This window comes from Oncorhynchus nerka, linkage group LG15 (genome assembly GCF_034236695.1).
Source record: "Oncorhynchus nerka isolate Pitt River linkage group LG15, Oner_Uvic_2.0, whole genome shotgun sequence".
NCBI classification, from domain to species: domain Eukaryota; kingdom Metazoa; phylum Chordata; class Actinopteri; order Salmoniformes; family Salmonidae; genus Oncorhynchus; species Oncorhynchus nerka.
Window position 1 is genome coordinate 104,203,897 of NC_088410.1, and position 21,954 is coordinate 104,225,850.

Sequence of the window (21,954 nt, forward strand, 5' to 3'; positions counted from 1 at the left end):
TAAACCCCAGGAAGAGTAGCTGCTGCCTTGACAGGAACTAATGGGGATCCATAATAAACCCCAGGAAGAGTAGCTGCTGCCTTGGCAGAAACTAATGGGGATCCATAATAAACCCCAGGAAGAGTAGCTGCTGCCTTGACAGGAACTAATGGGGACCCATAATAAACCCCAGGAAGAGTAGCTGTTGCCTTGGCAGGAACTAATGGGGATCCATAATAAACCACAGGAAGAGTAGCTGCTGATGGGGATCCATAATAAACCCCAGGAAGAGTAGCTGCTGATGGGGTTCCATAATAAACCCCAGGAAGAGTAGCTGCTGATGGGGTTCCATAATAAACCCCAGGAAGAGTAGCTGCTGATGGGGATCCATAATAAACCCCAGGAAGAGTAGCTGCTGCCTTGGCAGGAACTAATGGGGATCCATAATAAACCCCAGGAAGAGTAGCTGCTGATGGGGATCCATAATAAACCCCAGGAAGAGTAGCTGCTGATGGGGATCCATAATAAACCACAGGAAGAGTAGCTGCTGATGGGGTTCCATAATAAACCACAGGAAGAGTAGCTGCTGATGGGGTTCCATAATAAACCCCAGGAAGAGTAGCTGCTGATGGGGTTCCATAATAAACCCCAGGAAGAGTAGCTGCTGATGGGGTTCCATAATAAACCACAGGAAGAGTAGCTGCTGTAAATGAAATGACCCATTTGAGGTTTTATTTAGAAAGAAGTTGCATTTTAAGAAACTGGAAAACATATCAAGTATTTTTATATTCCACAGGTATTATCAGATGAACTGTTTTGTACAGATAATTAAATCAGACTCAAGTTACAAATGCTGGTAAACACTCAAAATACATTTAGTAAAAAATATGTCACCAAAGTAGTGCACTGGGTCATTACTAGTGTCAGAAGGCATTTACCAGTCCTGTACTAGCAAGCCATTAGTCTCTAGTGAGGGGGAATACCTGCAGAACCCCAATCCCCCCAAGCCATTAGTCTCTAGTGAGGGGAAAACCTGCAGCACCCCCAAACCATCAGCCTCTAGTGAGGTGAAAACCTGCAACACCCCCAAACCATCAGCCTCTAGTGAGGGGAATACCTGCAGAACCCCAATCCCCCTAAACCATTAGTCTCTAGTGAGGGGGAACAACCTGCAGCACCCCAATCCCCCTAAACCATTAGTCTCTAGTGAGGGGGGAAAACCTGCAGCACCCCAATTCCCCTAAACCATTAGTCTCTAGTGAGGGGGAAATCTGCAGCACCCCAATCCCCCCAAACCATTAGTCTCTAGTGAGGGGGAAAACCTGCAGCACCCCGACCCCCCCCAAACCATTAGTCTCTAGTGAGGGGGAAAACCTGCAGCACCCCAATCCCCCCAAACCATTAGTCTCTAGCGAGGGGGAACAACCTGCAGCACCCCGACCCCACCAAAACCACTTCCCATGGTTATGTAAATCGCTACATTAATAAATGAATACATAAATAACTAAAGGATAAATACAGACATAACTTGATGTAGTATTCAAAAGATATACTATATCTTTATAAAACAACTTATTGCCCCTGAACATCATAAACCTGTACTGTCTCTCTAGACGAAAGACATTTGGCAACTTACTCAGTCACATCCAAACACAAAAAAACATTAAAAAAAGTGTAGAAACTTGTAGTATTGATCACACATTAGATACACAATCTGTAGATACATGCCAAAACTCATCACATCTTACTCAGGCAACAATAATCATTGAGATTTATCTTGTCTGTACAATATTTTAATGCGGATTCACACCCTTGCATACAGATGTTTGGTGCCATCGGAGTTGTGTGAGTTGCTACTTGGTATTAAATTCAACCTGTTTACCATTTATTGTCCTGATTGAAGTTGAGGTATTGGTCTGTGGAAGTGGGTGATCACTTATTGCAGTGGCACAGTCTGGTTGTACGGTGTAGGGAGGTGAAGTTGCCCCTAGATGCTGATATTGGGTCAGTTCTGGATTTTTGCCACTTGTAGTTAAAATTAGAATTGGGGGAGCTGATTCTAGATCTGTACTGAGAGGAAACTTCACCCTGGAGGCTGGTTGTACATCCTGGTCCTCAGACCAGAACACTGTCCTCTTCTCAGATCCACTTCTCCTCCTCCTCACCCTGGAGTCCACAGACAGAGTAACACTAGAACCAGTCATCTCCCCAATCCCAGCCTCAGACCCAATCGCAGCCTCAGACCCAATCGCAGCCTCAGACCCAATCGCAGCCTCAGACCCAATCGCAGCCTCAGACCCAATCCCAGCCTCAGACCCAATCGCAGCCTCAGACCCAATCGCAGCCTCAGACCCAATCGCAGCCTCAGACCCAATCGCAGCCTCAGACCCAATCGCAGCCTCAGACCCAATCGCAGCCTCAGACCCAATCCCAGCCTCAGACCCAATCCCAGCCTCAGACCCAATCCCAGCCTCAGACCCAATCCCAGCCTCAGACCAAATCCCAGCCTCAGATCCAGCCCCTTCACAAACCACTGTCCTCTTCTCAGATCCACTTCTCCTCCTCCTCACCCTGGCCTGTCTGGGGTGCCTGACTACTGTCGATGCCCTTGGCCTGCTGGTGGGAATGAGGGGGCCAGGGTTACAGATGCTAGACCCTGCCCTCACGCTCTCCCTCACCCTCTCCCCAACCCTCTCCCCAGCCCCAGCCCTCTCCCCAGCCTTCTCCCCAGCCCTCTCCCCAACCCCAACCCTCTCCCCAGCCCTCTCCCCAACCCTCTCCCCAGCCCCAACCCTCTCCCCAGCCCCAGCCTTCTCCCCAACCCTCTCCCCAGCCCCAGCCCTCTCCCCAGCCCCAGCCCTCTCCCCAGCCCCAACCCTCTCCCCAGCCCCAACCCTCTCCCCAGCCCCAACCCTCTCCCCTAGCCCCAACCCTCTCCCCAGCCCCAACCCTCTCCCCAGCCCCAACCCTCTCACCAGCCCTCTTACTAGCCCTTGCTCCAGCCGCAGACCATGCCCAAGCCCCAGTCCCAGACCCAGACCCTGTCCAGTGCAGTCCCCTGCCAGTCCCAGACCCGATCCCAAAACCAGCCCTCTCCATAGCCCTTTCCCAAGCCTCACACCCAGTCCCTGATCCAGACCCAGTCCCTGATCCAAACCCAGTCCCTGTCCCTCTCCTTCGCTCAGATTCACTTCTCCCCCTCCTCACGCTACTGGAGACTTCATAGAGGGCACCACTCGATCCAGACCCAACACAATTACATCCTCTGGGAGTCCCAGTCCCTGACCCAGACCCTGACCCAGACCCTGACCCAAAACTGGGGTTCCTGACTACAGATGATGACCTCTGCCTTCTGGTAGGACTAACGGCTACAGGGTTACGGATGTTCCCAAAAGCCTGCATCCGTTTCAGGTGGCCGATCCCCACGGCAGGGCTCCCACAACTCTGACGCCCAGAGGCCTTCTCAGCAGAGTGGACCCGACTCTCACTGTAGCTCCTCTTGGGGAGAGAGACACGGCCCCGGTGGTCAGAGAAGGGGTTGAGGCAGGGAGAGGTGTGTGAGCGGCAGGCCCCAGTACAGGGCGGGTAGCGAGCGTGGTAATGTGTGCAGCCAGACAGCGGGGCAGAGGGAAACAGGGAGGAGAGGAGAGTAAAAGGGAAAGCTCTCTGGCACTGGAGGATGCATTTGGGAGAGCTGAGTCTCCCGTGGAGGGAGGGTGCACCATGGTGGGAACAGTAGCGACTGGTTGGAACAGAGGACACACTCCCACTCTCCTCCTGAACCGTCTGGATCCGGAGCCACTCCAGCAGCAGTAGCTGCTCCAGGTACCTGAATCCAGCCAAAGTGTATTTGTCATATGCACAGGATCCAGCATCGTGTACACAGTACAATGACATGCTTCCCCTCAAGCTCTCCTCTCAAAAAGATACATATCCAATAAAGAAAGTCTTTAAAAAAAGCACGATAAGATGGGCCCGATTCAGACAAGTTGACTCATTTATTTTTATCCTTTATTTAACTAGGCAAGTCAGTTAACAACAAATTCTTATTTACAATATCGGCCTAGGAACAGTGGATTAACTGCCTTGTTCAGGGGCAGAAAGACAGATTTTTACCTTGTCAGCTCGGGGATTCGATCTAGCAACCTAGCAACTTTTCGGATACTGTCACCACTAGGCTACCTGAGTCAAAAAATGTTGACTTAAGTCACATAAGTCCATGTTAAGTCAACTTATCTCAAGTCTGAATCTGGCCCTATGTCAATAAAAATAAGTAAGAAATCATAAAAGAACACATCGGTATAAAAGTAATGTTCGTAAAGTAAGTAGAGTACCTGTCCAGCGCCATGCCTGCAGGTCTGGAGCGGGGGGGGTGTCTTCCCTCTGGGTGGAGAAACACAGCCAGCTGCCGGAGGCTCCAGGAGTTGAAGGGTGGAGGGAGGAAATCTGGGTAGCTGAACAGACCAGGGGCGTGGCCTCGGGGTCCAGGGAGATCAGGTTGGAAGTCATGGGGAAAGATGACCTCTGGACGGAGGTCGAGGTTAGGGGGGGAGGATGGGGAGGAGGGGAGAGGGAGCCTCTCTGATTCAGACAGGTCTGTGTCTATGTCACTGTATATGTCCCCTTCTCCCTTCTCTTTTCCCCCTACATCCCCCTCTACACAACCCAACCCCCCAGACACCTGGGCTGTCCTCTGGCCCACAGGTACACCTCCAGGCAGGACCTGGGAGCTATGGCTGGAGCTGTGGTTGTGAGGAAGGGACACAACTTGTCTACTCCTCCTGGAGACAGTCTGCTTCTGTTCCCTGTGATGGCTGCTCTGAGCCTCCCTCTCCTGATCCTCCCTCCTCTCCTTCTCCCTCTGCTCTCTCCTCTCCCTCCTCTCCTGCTGCTCTCTCCTCCTGCTCCTCTCTCTCCTCTCCCTCCCATCCAAAGCCGATAACAGGTGCAATGAAGGAGGCTCAACTGGCCCTGAGTGCTGAAGTAACAGACACAGTTAGAACATCTCAGACATGGTCATATAGAATGATACAGGGTGATACAGGATGAGGTAGTATGAGAAACTAGCTCACCTGAGTTCAGAGGTGTTGGTGTTGTGTTTGACTGAAGGAATGTTTGGTTTGTGCTTATGTCTTCTTTGCTGCTTCTAAGATCAAAAACACAGTGAAGACCCAGGTCAGTACCCTATTCCCTATGGGCTCTGGTCAAACGTAGGTCATTAAAAAGGGAACAGGGGGCCATTTTGGACGCAGGCCTTGAGAATAAAACTGCAGCTTTTATGACAGTCATGCTGATATCCTTTCAAGCCTAAAAATAGCTAGACTACTGTACAATGGGGATTTACAGTATCTCTGGGCCCCAGCTCTCAGACAGTATCTCTGGGCCCCAGTTCTCTGACAGTATCTCTGGGCCCCAGTTCTCTGACAGTATCTCTGGGCCCCAGTTCTCTGACAGTATCTCTGGGCCCCAGCTCTCAGACAGTATCTCTGGGCCCCAGCTCTCAGACAGTATCTCTGGGCCCCAGCTCTCAGACAGTATCTCTGGGCCCCAGCTCTCAGGCAGGATCTCTGGGCCCCAGCTCTCAGACAGTATCTCTGGGCCCCAGCTCTCAGACAGGATCTCTGGGCCCCAGCTCTCAGGCAGGATCTCTGGGCCCCAGCTCTCAGGCAGGATCTCTGGGCCCCAGCTCTCAGGCAGGATCTCTGGGCCCCAGCTCTCAGACAGGATCTCTGGGCCCCAGCTCTCAGACAGGATCTCTGGGCCCCAGCTCTCAGGCAGGATCTCTGGGCCCCAGCTCTCAGGCAGGATCTCTGGGCCCCAGCTCTCAGGCAGGATCTCTGGGCCCCAGCTCTCTGACAGGATCTCTGGGCCCCAGCTCTCAGACAGGATCTCTGGGCCCCAGCTCTCAGGCAGGATCTCTGGGCCCCAGCTCTCTGACAGGATCTCTGGGCCCCAGCTCTCAGACAGGATCTCTGGGCCCCAGCTCTCAGACAGGATCTCTGGGCCCCAGCTCTCTGACAGGATCTCTGGGCCCCAGCTCTCAGGCAGGATCATGTCAATAGAAATACTCTTTAATATATACATTGTTAATGTCATATTTTTCCTATGGACAGGAGGACCTACCTTGTCTGCTGACGGGGTGGGAATGTGAGTGTTGTCCACACTTGGAATCATCATCTGGGGATGCAAAGGCTTCTTTTGGGTCGTCATTCTGGTGCTATTCAATACATTGGATTTAGGCATAAAATAGTGTATATACGCTATGCTAGGGCAAAATGTATGAAAATAAAAATAAAAACGACTACGCTAGAGGTTTAAATAGCCGAAGTATAATTAGGAAAGAAGCACAATACATTTGAAGCTTATTTTTACATTGGTAATATGCTCGATGTATGTAGGTCCGGTCTTAACTGCTATTTAGAACAGAACAGATACTACTACCTCGTCACATGTTTTTCGGTCCATGAACTTTTGGCCCATTCCCGCTCCACCCTGCTAGGGAGCTTGTTGAGTCCAGTTGCAGCGCTTTGCTGCACAACAGTCCCCATCCTGGGTTACGAACGGAGTCCATCCAATAAACGAGAAATAATCTCAGAGATTAAAGCTAATTTAAAATAAAACATGGCCCAGTTTGAGAGAGATAGAAATTCAGCAGTGTATCAATAATGCACTAGATATAATATAGCCTACCATTAATACAATTATTCAAAAAACGAAATACAATCAGATGAAAAACGAATAGGCATATGAACCGATCAATGATTTCAACCTTCGCGTGTAAAGGAAAATAGCGGACTGTAAACCTAGAATTAAAGACCCGTTTTGGTCTTCTACATTTCGATTAAACAGCAGCGGCTGTTTTTTAGGATCTGTCCATTATAAAAACGGACAAAATATGAATACATGTATCCATGCGACGGTGTACAAAGCGTCTTCCCTTGTTAAGAAAACTATTATAATTTCCCACAAATTGCATGTTTTTATTCTATGCAGCGCCTGCATAATACTCATTTTCGCTATTTTCTACACTTCTTGTTGCGACCAGCTGATTTGTTGAACGCCTGCAAAGCTTTGTGGGTAATATAGTGTCTACGTCACACAACACATCGTTACTACTAGGTTTTAGAAACGGCTATTTTTGTGGTTATTTGGCACTCTAATGTGTAATACCGCCATTATCAGTCGCTATAAGAGAATGATACACAATCATTCGTTTTTTCACGATTTTATTTTCCTAAATGTATCCTATAGACGTTTTACTGTTCCCCTGTCCCAATAACATGTTAAAAAAACACGAATGGAATAATACAGAACATGCTAATGTATGCCTTAGGGACGACTACAGCCAGATAACTTGCTATTTATAAAGAGTTTCATTCCAAAATGCTTTATATCCATTTTCAGAAATGTTAGTAAATTAGCTTTTATTGTTTCAAGAAATTATGAAAGAGTTTGGTGTTTTTCTAAACGTGGCATGGGGTTGTTCAATGACAGACATGTATTTATTTAAAATCACTTGATGGTTTCATTTTCAGATATGTTTTTTTTGCAAAATACTATATATCTGCCTCACTTTAAGAGAAATAAGTAGTACAGCTGGGTTTTACACAGTCAAATGTAAGAAATAACTTTTTTTTTTTATAAAGAACAGTAAGAGATATGGGCGGCATGGGCAGCCGAGCAGGGTGGCATCTTCCTAGGGGCAGCATGGGCAGCCGAGCAGGGTGGCATCTTCCTAGGGGCAGCATGGGCAGCCGAGCAGGGTGGCATCTTGCCTGTGGCAGCATGGGCAGCCGAGCAGGGTGGCATCTTGCCGGGGGCAGAATGGGCAGCTGAGCAGGGTGGCATCTTGCCTGTGGCAGCATGGGCAGCCGAGCAGGGTGGCATCTTGCCGGGGGCAGCATGGCCAGCCAAGCAGGGTGGCATCTTGCCGGGGGCAGCATGGGCAGCCGAGCAGGGTGGCATCTTCCTGGGGGCAGCATGGGCAGCCGAGCAGGTTGGCATCTTGCCGGGGGCAGCATGGGCAGCCGAGCAGGGTGGCATCTTGCCTGTGGCAGCATGGGCAGCCGAGCAGGGTGGCATCTTGCCTGTGGCAGCATGGGCAGCCGAGCAGGGTGGCATCTTGCCTGTGGCAGCATGGGCAGCCGAGCAGGGTGGCATCTTGCCTGTGGCAGCATGGGCAGCCGAGCAGGGTGGCATCTTGCCGGGGCAGCATGGGCAGCCGAGCAGGGTGGCATCTTCCTGGGGGCAGCATGGGCAGCCGAGCAGGGTGGCATCTTGCCTGTGGCAGCATGGGCAGCCGAGCAGGGTGGCATCTTGCCAGGGGCAGCATGGGCAGCCGAGCAGGGTGGCATCTTGCCTGTGGCAGCATGGGCAGCCGAGCAGGGTGGCATCTTGCCTGTGGCAGCATGGGCAGCCGGGCAGGGTGGCATCTTGCCGGGGTCAGCATGGGCAGCTGAGCAGGGTGGCATCTTCCTGGGGGCAGCATGGGCAGCCGAGCAGGGTGGCATCTTGCCGGGGGCAGCATGGGCAGCCGAGCAGGGTGGCATCTTGCCTGTAGCAGCATGGGCAGCCGAGCAGGGTGGCATCTTGCCTGTGTCAGCATGGGCAGCCGAGCAGGGTGGCATCTTGCCGGGGCAGCATGGGCAGCCGGGCAGGGTGGCATCTTTCCGGGGCAGCATGGGCAGCCGAGCAGGGTGGCATCTTGCCGGGGCAGCATGGGCAGCCGAGCAGGGTGGCATCTTGCCTGTGGCAGAATGGGCAGCTGAGCAGGGTGGCATCTTGCCTGTGGCAGCATGGGCAGCCGAGCAGGGTGGCATCTTGCCGGGGCAGCATGGCCAGCCAAGCAGGGTGGCATCTTGCCGGGGGCAGCATGGGCAGCCGAGCAGGGTGGCATCTTCCTGGGGGCAGCATGGGCAGCCGAGCAGGTTGGCATCTTGCCGGGGGCAGCATGGGCAGCCGAGCAGGGTGGCATCTTGCCTGTGGCAGCATGGGCAGCCGAGCAGGGTGGCATCTTGCCTGTGGCAGCATGGGCAGCCGAGCAGGGTGGCATCTTGCCTGTGGCAGCATGGGCAGCCGAGCAGGGTGGCATCTTGCCTGTGGCAGCATGGGCAGCCGAGCAGGGTGGCATCTTGCCGGGGGCAGCATGGGCAGCCGAGCAGGGTGGCATCTTGCCGGGGGCAGCATGGGCAGCCGAGCAGGGTGGCATCTTCCTGGGGGCAGCATGGGCAGCCGAGCAGGGTGGCATCTTGCCTGTGGCAGCATGGGCAGCCGAGCAGGGTGGCATCTTGCCAGGGGCAGCATGGGCAGCCGAGCAGGGTGGCATCTTGCCTGTGGCAGCATGGGCAGCCGAGCAGGGTGGCATCTTGCCTGTGGCAGCATGGGCAGCCGGGCAGGGTGGCATCTTGCCGGGGTCAGCATGGGCAGCTGAGCAGGGTGGCATCTTCCTGGGGGCAGCATGGGCAGCCGAGCAGGGTGGCATCTTGCCGGGGCAGCATGGGCAGCCGAGCAGGGTGGCATCTTGCCTGTAGCAGCATGGGCAGCCGAGCAGGGTGGCATCTTGCCTGTGTCAGCATGGGCAGCCGAGCAGGGTGGCATCTTGCCGGGGCAGCATGGGCAGCCGGGCAGGGTGGCATCTTTCCGGGGGCAGCATGGGCAGCCGAGCAGGGTGGCATCTTGCCGGGGGCAGCATGGGCAGCCGAGCAGGGTGGCATCTTGCCTGTGGCAGCATGGGCAGCCGAGCAGGGTGGCATCTTGCCGGGGCAGCATGGGTAGCCGAGCAGGGTGGCATCTTGCCTGTGGCAGCATGGGGCGCCGAGCAGGGTGGCATCTTGCCGGGAGCAGCATGGGCGCCCGCACAAAAAAAATAGATACAGTATGGTTGTCCTTGTTCAATAGAGCCATTGGACTTGTCTCAACGATGTTCCTATCTGCTAGGACATTGCAGGACATCTAGTTTGACTCAATTATCCTGGCTTTGTAAATACCACAGCCTGACAGGAGCCGTACATCCTTGTTCCTACCCTCAAAGGCAGGCTTTTCAAAACAGTGGTGGTACTAGTTTTCAGGTTCATGGAAGCACCATAACTGAGGTGAATGTTCAGTCTCCTATTGACTGAGGTGAATGTTCAGTCTCCTATTGACTGAGGTGAATGTTCAGTCTCCTATTGACTGAGGTGAATGTTCAGTCTCCTATTGACTGAGGTGAATGTTCAGTCTCCTATTGACTGAGGTGAATGTTCAGTCTCCTATTGACTGAGGTGAATGTTCAGTCTCCTATTGACTGAGTGAATGTTCAGTCTCCTATTGACTGAGGTGAATGTTCAGTCTCCTATTGACTGAGGTGAATGTTCGGTCTCCTATTGACTGAGGTGAATGTTCAGTCTCCTATTGACTGAGGTGAATGTTCAGTCTCCTATTGACTGAGGCGAATGTTCAGTCTCCTATTGACTGAGGTGAATGTTCAGTCTCCTATTGACTGAGTGAATGTTCAGTCTCCTATTGACTGAGGTGAATGTTCAGTCTCCTATTGACTGAGGTGAATGTTCAGTCTCCTATTGAAGTTAGAGCAGCAAGGTGATAATGGCTGGAGAACATTTGGCTTGTTTCTGCTTTTCTCTAATTGCATTTTAGAGTTTTTAAATTGTTTAGAAATGCAGTTAATGAGCTTCAATTTAAAAAATAATTAATTGGAGAGGCTGAGGTTCAAATCAAGTCAAATCAAATTTTATTTGTCACATGTGCCAAATACAACCTTACAGTGAAATGCTTACTTACGAGCCCTTAACCAACAATGCTTTAAGAATTGAAGAAAAAAATAATACAATAAGTATTAAATCAAAAATAGAAAATAAAAGTAACAAATAATTCAACAGTAGCAATGAAATATCAAGTGAGGCTAAAAACAGGGGGTACCGGTACAGAGTCGATGTGCAGGGGTACCGGTTATTGAGGCAATTGTGGTAATATGTACAGTACATGTAGTAGAGCAGCAGAGGGAGCAGTCATGTGGTTGTTGTTAAAGCAGCAACGAGTGAGTAGTTATGTGGTTGGTGATTATAATTGTAAGTGCTGAGGCTCAGAGCAGCAACGAGTGAGTAGTTATGTGGTTGGTGATTATAATTGTAAGTGCTGAGGCTCAGAGCAGCAACGAGTGAGTAGTTATGTGGTTGGTGATTATAATTGTAAGTGCTGAGGCTCAGAGCAGCAACGAGTGAGTAGTTATGTGGTTGGTGATTATAATTGTAAGTTCTGAGGCTCAGAGCAGCAACGAGTGAGTAGTTATGTGGTTGGTGATTATAATTGTAAGTGCTGAGGCTCAGAGCAGCAACGAGTGAGTAGTTATGTGGTTGGTGATTATAATTGTAAGTGCTGAGGCTCAGAGCAGCAACAAGTTTGGCCAGGGTTGGCCAGGGTTGTTCAGGTTTTGGTCACTAGATGCCCCCATTGTGCTTTTTGACCCTTTTGTTTTCCCTTGTTTCCAGTTATTATTTGCACCTGTGCCTCGTTTCCCCTGATTGTATTTAAACCCTTAGTTTTCCTCAGTTCTTTGCTCTGTGTTTGAATGTTGGCACCCAGTGATGCTGTGAACATTTGTTGCTCCAGATGGACGCTCTTGTGGTCCTCTGTTTTTGTTCTCATTTATTTTTGATTATCTTTTGAGGCTTTTTTCAGCTGTACCAACCACCTTGTGGATTTACCTTTTTCCCTGCTGTACCAACCACCTTGTGGATTTACCTTTTTCCCTGCTGTACCTACCACCTTGTGGATTTACCTTTTTCCCTGCTGTACCAACCACCTTGTGGATTTACCTTTTTCCCTGCTGTACCAACCACCTTGTGGATTTACCTTTTTGTCTTGGAGGATGACCTTTGTTCTCTTGGAATTACTTCGGACGATGTGGATTTATATTTTTGCTTGAACTTTCCTTTTACTTTATTAAAACACCGTCTCAAGTACTGCTGTGTCTGCCTCATCTTCTGGGTTCTGCCGTCTATTAGTGGCTCAGTTTGCTACGGGACTGTTTCTCACACCGGAGACCCGGGTTCGTAACCGGGTCCTGACACAAGTGAGTAGTTATGTGGTTGGTGAGATAGAGAGCAACAAATCGTCAGCTTGGACAGTGGCTCAGACTGCAGGGCAGCAGAGTGAAACAGAGAAAGGTGTCTGGTTAGAAACAACACTTCGCTTCAGGATACCATTACCTACTGGTTGACATACAGATATATTTACATGTTTAAATGTTGTAGGCTGCTGGTCGTATATATTTACATGTTTAAATGTTGAGTAGGCTGCTGGTCGTATATATTTACATGTTTATGTATATAAGTTATTTCCCAATGTATGCTATGTGCAGACTAGAGTTCTTCCAGTCAAATGCATAGCATAACTAACAGATGACAGTGTTGTTGGTCCTCCTATAACCATAGTATAACTAACAGATGACAGTGTTGTTGGTCCTCCTATAACCATAGCATAACTAACAGATGACAGTGTTGTTGGTCCTCCTATAACCATAGCATAACTAACAGATGACAGTGTTGTTGGTCCTCCTATAACCATAGCATAACTAACAGATGACAGTGTTGTTGGTCCTCCTATAACCATAGCATAACTAACAGATGACCGTTGTTGGTCCTCCTATAAACATAGCATAACTAACAGATGACCGTGTTGTGTTGGTCCTCCTATAACCATAGCATAACTAACAGATGACAGTGTTGTTGGTCCTCCTATAACCATAGCATAACTAACAGATGACAGTGTTGTGTTGGTCCTCCTATAACCATAGTATAACTAACAGATGACAGTGTTGTGTTGGTCCTATAACCATAGCATAAGAATTGTGATATTATGAAAGACCAGCTATATCTACTGTCTACTATTTTATGACAGACCAGCTAGATCTATTATATCTATTACATTATGACAGTCCAGTTACATCTATTATATCTATTACATTATGACAGTCCAGTTACATCTGTCTTTTTTTATGTTACAACTGACCAGCTTATTCTACTGTCTCTATTAAATTACAACAGACAAGATAGATCTAGTGTCTCAATTATATTATCAAATCAAATGTATTTATATAGCCCTTCGTACATCAGCTGATATCTCAAAGTGCTGTACAGAAACCCAGCCTAAAACCCCAAACAGCAAACAATGCAGGTGTAGAAGCACGGTGGAAAAACTCCCTAGAAAGGCCAAAACCTAGGAAGAAACCTAGAGAGGAACCAGGCTATGTGGGGTAGCCAGTCCTCTTCTGGCTGTGCCGGGTGGAGATTATAACAGAACATGGCCAAGATGTTCAAATGTTCATAAATGACCAGCATGGTCGAATAATAATAAGGCAGAACAGTTGAAACTGGAGCAGCAGCACGGTCAGATTATGACAGAACAGCTACATCTACTGTCTCAATTATTATATAACAGGACAGCTACATCCACAGTCTAATATATTATGACAGACCAGCTATATATTCTGTCTCATTTATATTATGACAGAAGAGATAGATCTACTGTCTCTACTATATTATGAAATACCAACTACATCTAATGTAATTATTATAATATGACAGAACAGCTATATCTAAAATCTGTATTATATGACGACAGAGCAGCTAGATCTACTTTCTCAATTATTTTGACAGACCAGCTAGGTCTACTGTCTCATTTGTATTGCGAAATACCAGCTAGAATTACTGTCTCTAGTATATTATGATAGACCTGCAAGATCTGTCTCATTTATATTATGACAGAGCAGCTATATCGACTACCTCTACTATATTATGAGACCAGCTAGATCTACTGTCTACTATTTTATGACAGACCAGCTAGATCTATTATATCGATTATATTATGACAGACCAGTTACATATACTGCCTTTACTATATTATGTCAGACCAGTTACAACTACTGTCATTATTATACTACGACATACCAGCTCTTTTTTTCTGTCTCCATGTTATGACAGACCAGCTAGATCTTGATGCGGCAGCACAGAAAGGGGCTCTGATGACACCACCTTCGCTGGATCAGCACACACCGTCACCACAGTCTCCGCCTCTTGAGTGGGGGCCGGATAGCTGGCCCGAGGGGATGCCTTGCATTCGGGCACCGCCCCCAGAAGGGGGGGAGAGCGGGTCATCAACAGAATGAGAAAGAGCTAGACTAGCAGTAGAATTTTAATGGGTTAAAAACTGATGCATCTGTCATTAGGAATGTTTCATAGTAACATGTCAAACTGACCCTTTACAGGGAATAGCTCGCCACAAGGTTAGAATATGACTCGGCGCTAAAGCTGACCTGTTCCTGAAAAGAGTATATAAGGAGAATGCCTCCCTTAAAATAAATCCTCTTAGGGAGGCAAATGTCTCAACTGGCCAATTGCAGAGCGCCAGATTCAAATAAAATGTCTCAACTGGCCAATTGCAGAGCGCCAGATTCAAATAAAATTCAAAAACTTAAATTAAATCACACATGTAAGATACTCAATTAAAGCTACACTCGTTTTGAATCCAGCCAACATGTCAGATTTTAAAAATGCTTTTCGGCGAAAGCATAAGCTATTATCTGATAGCCTGCATCAGCAGTGAACAAAGGAGCTACGCTACACAACGCTGAAATAAAACATGCATTACCTTTGGCGAGCTTCTTTTGTCGGCTCACAGACATGATTCAACCAGTTTTAGAAACTTCAGAGTGTTTTCTATCAAAATCTATGAATAATATGCTTATCTTATATTCTTGGCATGAGTAGCAGGAAGTTGAAATTGGGCATGCTATTTATCCAAAAGTGAAAATTCTACCCCCTAGCTTCAAGAGGTTTAAGGAGGGCATGATAGTGCTACTTGACTTATCACCGACAGACAACTCGTGATAATTCAACTATCAACCTAAAAGGTAATATCTGACTTTCATACTCTAGAACAATTGTATCTCTTGACCTCTGATTTCTGAACGAGACATACTGAGACAACTACCCTCCACACTCCTCGTGCTGAATAAATCCATCTCCTAATTGAGGTGAATGAATAGCAACTGTGGTGTTATAAGGGGGTTTTGTCTCAAACCGTTCTCTTCACTAATCAGTAAATCATAGTATCTGTTTCTCCTACTAGAAGTTTGTACTAAGTGGTTGGATAAGCCTCTGGAGAAATTGTGAGTGGAAGAACACTCTTTGGGGACCAACCAGGTCAACCTCCTAGGGGAGAGAACGCCTCTGACACTCCTAGTCTAGTTTCTACACTAAAGACAATATGATGGTTTGGACAGAGTAATCATTGTATACCAACATGTATCTATGTTAATACTCAAGTAGTATTAGTCGACGGACCATAGTTACGATTTACAGTCTAAGGTATAGCTTGCATGAGCCTAGATAGACGAGCATACAAGGGGAAAGCGAAAGTAAAACCCAGAGGTACTCTAAGTCTGATATTATCTAAGATCCCGAAACACGCCTGACGGCACCACAAAGGCTAATCACCGACTAGAAGGGCAGGATACAGAACTAGGCCAGTCCGGCGGGCCTGTGAGTCACGACTTGTATCACTCTCGAAGGGGGTACCTTAATGGTCTTATAGCAAAATCGACTACCGCGAAACTCTACTGTCTATTTTATATTATGACATACCAGCTAGATATGAGGTCTCTATTATATTAGGACAGACAACTATGTCTACTGTCTCTATTATACTACGAAAGACCAGCTAGATCTACTGTCTCATATTATGAAAGACCAGCTAGATCTCCTGTCTCTGTCTCTATTATATTATGAAAGACAAGCTACATCTAATGACTATAATATATTAAGACAGACAGGCTAAATCTACTGTCTCTATTATACTATGACAGACCAGCTAGATCTACTGTCTCTATTATATTATGACAGACCAGCTAGATCTACTGTCTTTATTATATTATGACAGACCAGCTAGATCTACAGTCTCTATTATAGTATGACAGACCAGCTAGATCTACTGTCTCTGTTATGACAGACCAGCTAGATCTACTGTCTCTGTTATGACAGACCAGCTAGATCTACTGTCTCTATATTATGACAGACCAGCTAGATCTACTGTCTCTGTCTCTATTATATTATGAAAGACAAGCTACATCTAATGACTATAATATATTAAGACAGACAGGCTAAACATACTGTCTCTATTATATTATGACAGACCAGCTAGATCTACTGTCTCTATTATATAATGACAGACCAGCTAGATCTACTGTCTCTATTATATTATGACAGACCAGCTAGATCTACTGTCTCTATATTATGACAGACCAGCTAGATCTACTGTCTCTATTATATTGTGACAGACCAGCTAGATCTACTTTCTCTATCATATTATGACAGACCAGCTAGATCTACTGTCTCTATTATATTATGACAGACCAGCTAGATCTACTGTCTCTATTATATTATGACAGACCAGCTAGATCTACTGTCTCTTATGACAGACCAGCTAGTTCTACTGTCTCTATCATATTATGACAGACCAGCTAGATATACTGTCTCTATTATATTATGACAGACCAGCTAGATCTATTGTCTCTGTTATGACAGACCAGCTAGATCTACTGTCTATATTATATTATGACAGACCAGCTAGATCTACTTTCTCTATTATAATATAACAGACCAGTTAGATCTACTGTCTCTATCATTTACATTTACATTTAAGTCATTTAGCAGACGCTCTTATCCAGAGCGACTTACATCATATTATGACAGACCAGCCAGATCTACTGTCTCTATCATATTATGACAGACCAGCTAGATCTACAGTCTTTATTATATTATGACAGACCAGCTAGATCTACTGTCTCTATTATATTATGACAGACCAGCTAGATCTACTGTCTCTATTATATTATGACAGACCAGCTAGATCTACTGTCTCTATTATATTATGACAGACCAGCTAGATCTACTGTCTCTATGTTATGACAGACCAGCTAGATCTACTGTCTCTATGTTATGACAGACCAGCTAGATCTACTGTCTCTATGTTATGACAGACCAGCTAGATCTACTGTCTCATATTATGACAGACCAGCTAGATCTACTGTCTCTATTATAATATGATAGACCAGCTAGATCTACTGTTTCTATTATATTATGACAGACCAGCTAGAGCTACTGTCTCTATGTTATGACAGACCAGCTAGATCTACTGTCTCAATTATATTATGACAGACCAGCTAGATCTACTGTCTCTATCATATTATGACAGACCAGCTAGATCTACTGTCTCTATCATATTATGACAGACCAGCTAGATCTACTGTCTCTATGTTATGACAGACCAGCTAGATCTACTGTCTCATATTATGAAAGACCAGCAAGATCTACTGTCTCTGTCTCTATTATATTATGAATGACAAGCTACATCTAATGACTATAAAATATTAAGACAGACAGGCTAAATCTACTGTCTCTATTATATTATGACAGACCAGCTAGATCTACTGTCTCTATTATAGTATGACAGACCAGCTAGATCTACTGTCTCTATTATATTATGACAGACCAGCTAGATCTACTGTCTCTATTATAATATAACAGACCAGTTAGATCTACTGTCTCTATCATATTATGACAGACCAGCTAGATCTACAGTCTTTATTATATTATGACATACCAGCTAGATCTACTGTCTCTATGTTATGACAGACCAGCAAGATCTACTGTCTCTATTATAATATGACAGACCAGCTAGATCTACAGTCTCTATTATATGACAGACCAGCAAGATATCTACTGTCACTGTTATGATAGACCAGCTAGATCTACTGTCTATTGTATTATGACAGACCAGCTAGATCTACTGTCTCTATATTATGCCAGACCAGCTAGATCTACTGTCTCTATTATATTATGAAAGACCAGCTAGATCTACTGTCTCTATTATATTATGACAGACCAGCTAGATCTACTGTCTCTCTTATATTATGACAGACCAGCTAGATCTACTGTCTCTGTTATGACAGACCAGCTAGATCTACTGTCTATATTATATTATGACAGACCAGCTAGATCTACTTTCTCTATTATAATATAACAGACCAGTTAGATCTACTGTCTCTATCATTTACATTTACATTTAAGTCATTTAGCAGACGCTCTTATCCAGAGCGACTTACATCATATTATGACAGACCAGCCAGATCTACTGTCTCTATCATATTATGACAGACCAGCTAGATCTACTGTCTCTATTATATTATGACAGACCAGCTAGATCTACTGTCTCTATTATATTATGACAGACCAGCTAGATCTACTGTCTCTATGTTATGACAGACCAGCTAGATCTACTGTCTCTATGTTATGACAGACCAGCTAGATCTACTGTCTCTATGTTATGACAGACCAGCTAGATCTACTGTCTCATATTATGACAGACCAGCTAGATCTACTGTCTCTATTATAATATGATAGACCAGCTAGATCTACTGTTTCTATTATATTATGACAGACCAGCTAGAGCTACTGTCTCTATGTTATGACAGACCAGCTAGATCTACTGTCTCAATTATATTATGACAGACCAGCTAGATCTACTGTCTCTATCATATTATGACAGACCAGCTAGATCTACTGTCTCTATGTTATGACAGACCAGCTAGATCTACTGTCTCATATTATGACAGACCAGCTAGATCTACTGTCTCTATTATAATATGATAGACCAGCTAGATCTACTGTTTCTATTATATTATGACAGACCAGCTAGAGCTACTGTCTCTATGTTATGACAGACCAGCTAGATCTACTGTCTCAATTATATTATGACAGACCAGCTAGATCTACTGTCTCTATCATATTATGACAGACCAGCTAGATCTACTGTCTCTATCATATTATGACAGACCAGCTAGATCTACTGTCTCTATGTTATGACAGACCAGCTAGATCTACTGTCTCATATTATGAAAGACCAGCAAGATCTACTGTCTCTGTCTCTATTATATTATGAATGACAAGCTACATCTAATGACTATAATATATTAAGACAGACAGGCTAAATCTACTGTCTCTATTATATTATGACAGACCAGCTAGATCTACTGTCTCTATTATAGTATGACAGACCAGCTAGATCTACTGTCTCTATTATATTATGACAGACCAGCTAGATCTACTGTCTCTATTATAATATAACAGACCAGTTAGATCTACTGTCTCTATCATATTATGACAGACCAGCTAGATCTACAGTCTTTATTATATTATGACATACCAGCTAGATCTACTGTCTCTATGTTATGACAGACCAGCAAGATCTACTGTCTCTATTATAATATGACAGACCAGCTAGATCTACAGTCTCTATTATATGACAGACCAGCAAGATATCTACTGTCACTGTTATGATAGACCAGCTAGATCTACTGTCTATTGTATTATGACAGACCAGCTAGATCTACTGTCTCTATATTATGCCAGACCAGCTAGATCTACTGTCTCTATTATATTATGAAAGACCAGCTAGATCTACTGTCTCTATTATATTATGACAGACCAGCTAGATCTCCTGTCTCTCTTATATTATGACAGACCAGCTAGATCTACTGTCTCTTATGACAGACCAGCTAGTTCTACTGTCTCTATTATATTATGACAGACCAGCTAGATCTACTGTCTCTATTATATTATGACAGACCAGCTAGATCTACTGTCTCTATTATATTATGACAGACCAGCTAGATCTACAGTCTTTATTATATTATGACAGACCAGCTAGATCTACAGTCTCTATTATAATATAACAGACCAGCTAGATCTACTGTCTCTATTATATTATGACAGACCAGCTAGATCTACTGTCTCTATTATATTATGACAGACCAGCTATATCTACTGTCTCTATTATAGTATGACAGACCAGCTAGATCTACTTTCTCTATCATATTATGACAGACCATCTAGATCTACTGTCTCTATTATATTATGACAGACCAGCTATATCTACTGTCTCTATTATAGTATGACAGACCAGCTAGATCTACTTTCTCTATCATATTATGACAGACCAGCTAGATCTACTGTCTCTATTATATTATGACAGACCAGCTAGATCTACTGTCTCTATTATATTATGACAGACCAGCTAGATCTACTGTCTCTTATTATGAAAGACCAGCTAGATCTACTGTCTCTATTATATTATGACAGACCAGCTAGATCTACAGTCTTTATTATATTATGACAGACCATCTAGATCTACTGTCTCTATTATAGTATGACAGACCAGCTAGATCTACAATCTCTATTATATTATGACAGACCAGCTAGATCTACTGTCTCTATTATATTATGACAGGCCAGCTGATCTACTGTCTATTGTATTATGACAGACCAGCTAGATCTACTGTCTCTATCATATTATGACAAACCAGCTAGATCTACTGTCTCTATTATATTATGACAGACCAGCTAGATCTACTGTCTCTATTATATTATGACAGACCAGCTAGATCTACTGTCTCTATTATATTATGACAGACCAGCTAGATCTACTGTCTCTATATTATGACAGACCAGCTATATCTGATGTCTCTATTATACTATGACAGACCAGCTAGATCTGTCTCTATTATTTTATGACATACAAGCTAGATCTACTGTCTCTATTATATTATGACAGACCAGCTATATCTGATATCTCTATTGTATTATGACAGACCAGCTAGATCTACTGTCTCTATTATAATATAACAGACCAGCTAGATCTACTGTCTCTATTATATTATGACAGACCAGCTAGATCTACTGTCTCTATATTATGACAGACCAGCTAGATCTACTGTCTCATATTATGAAAGAACAGCAAGATCTACAGTCTTTATTATATCATGACAGACCAGCTAGATCTACAGTCTCTATTATATTATGACAGACCAGCTAGATCTACAGTCTTTATTATATTATGACAGACCAGCTAGATCTACAGTCTCTATTATATTATGACAGACCAGCTAGATCTACTGTCTCTATTATATTATGACAGACCAGCTAGATCTACTGTCTCTATTATATTATGACAGACCAGCTAGATCTACTGTCTCTATTATATTATGACAGACCAGCTAGATCTACTGTCTCTATTATATTATGAAAGACAAGCTACATCTAATGACTATAATATATTAAGACAGACAGGCTAAACATACTGTCTCTATTATATTATGACAGACCAGCTAGATCTACTGTCTATTGTATTATGACAGACCAGCTAGATCTACTGCCTCTATATTATGACAGACCAGCTATATCTGATGTCTCTATTATATTATGACAGACCAGCTAGATCCAATTTGTAAGTCGCTCTGGATAAGAGCGTCTGCTAAATGACTTAAATGTAAATGTCTATTATTTTATGACATACAAGCTAGATCTACTGTCTCTATTATATTATGAAAGACAAGCTACATCTAATGACTATAATATATTAAGACAGACAGGCTAAATCTACTGTCTCTATTATATTATGATAAATCTGCTTGATCTGTCTCAATTATTTTATGACAGACCAGCTAGATCTACTGTCTCTATTATAGTATGACAGACCAGCTAGATCTACTTTCTCTATCATATTATGACAGACCAGCTAGATCTACAGTCTCTATTATATTATGACAGACCAGCTAGATCTACTGTCTCTATTATATTATGACAGACCAGCTAAATCTACTGTCTCTATTATATTATGACAGACCAGCTAGATCTACTGTCTCTATTATATTATGACAGACCAGCTAGATCTACTGTCTCTATTATATTATGACAGACCAGCTAGATCTACTGTCTCTATTATATTATGACAGACCAGCTAGATCTACTGTCTCTATTATATTATGACAGACCAGCTAGATCTACTGTCTCTATGTTATGACAGACCAGCTAGATCTACTGTCTCATATTATGAAAGAACAGCAAGATCTACTGTCTCTGTCTC

General features: G+C 44.8%; 2 protein-coding genes and 1 long non-coding RNA gene across 4 annotated transcripts; all 3 read right to left on the bottom strand.

The window, feature by feature from the left end:
• Positions 1–2,179: 2,179 nt before the first annotated feature.
• LOC135559610 (fibroin heavy chain-like) lies at positions 2,180–4,934 on the bottom strand. The gene is made up of 3 exons (XM_065000754.1): positions 4,314–4,934; positions 2,947–3,808; positions 2,180–2,500 (listed from the first exon to the last, which is right to left on the bottom strand). Exons 1-3 carry the CDS (start codon positions 4,325–4,327, stop codon positions 2,180–2,182), a joined length of 1,197 nt encoding a protein of 398 aa, XP_064856826.1. The 5' UTR covers positions 4,328–4,934.
• Positions 4,935–5,050: 116 nt separating this feature from the next.
• On the bottom strand, positions 5,051–7,029 carry LOC135559932 (uncharacterized). Of its 2 annotated transcripts, none has more exons than XR_010458616.1 (3): positions 6,421–7,029; positions 6,103–6,196; positions 5,051–5,125 (listed from the first exon to the last, which is right to left on the bottom strand). It is a non-coding gene; the product is annotated as an uncharacterized LOC135559932 (long non-coding RNA). The 2 variants fall into 2 exon arrangements; XR_010458617.1 differs by having other exon boundaries at positions 6,418–7,029.
• Positions 7,030–7,617: 588 nt separating this feature from the next.
• LOC135559864 (uncharacterized) lies at positions 7,618–9,382 on the bottom strand. Its single transcript, XM_065000755.1, has 2 exons — positions 8,339–9,382; positions 7,618–8,220 (listed from the first exon to the last, which is right to left on the bottom strand). Exons 1-2 carry the CDS (start codon positions 9,380–9,382, stop codon positions 7,618–7,620), a joined length of 1,647 nt encoding a protein of 548 aa, XP_064856827.1.
• Positions 9,383–21,954: the final 12,572 nt, after the last annotated feature.

Excerpts from the sequence above, each read along its gene's own strand:
- LOC135559610 (XM_065000754.1), bottom strand. Across the intron at positions 2,501-2,946 it reads GTAAGAGGGCTGGTGAGAGG|GGGCTGGATCTGAGGCTGGG; the intron begins GTTGGGGCTGGG and ends TGGTTTGTGAAG.
- LOC135559864 (XM_065000755.1), bottom strand. The coding sequence starts at position 9,382 with ATGCCACCCTGCCCGGCTGCCCATGCTGCCACAGGCAAGATGCCACCC. Across the intron at positions 8,221-8,338 it reads GGCTGCCCATGCTGCCACAG|GAAGATGCCACCCTGCTCGG; the intron begins GCAAGATGCCAC and ends TGCTGCCCCCAG.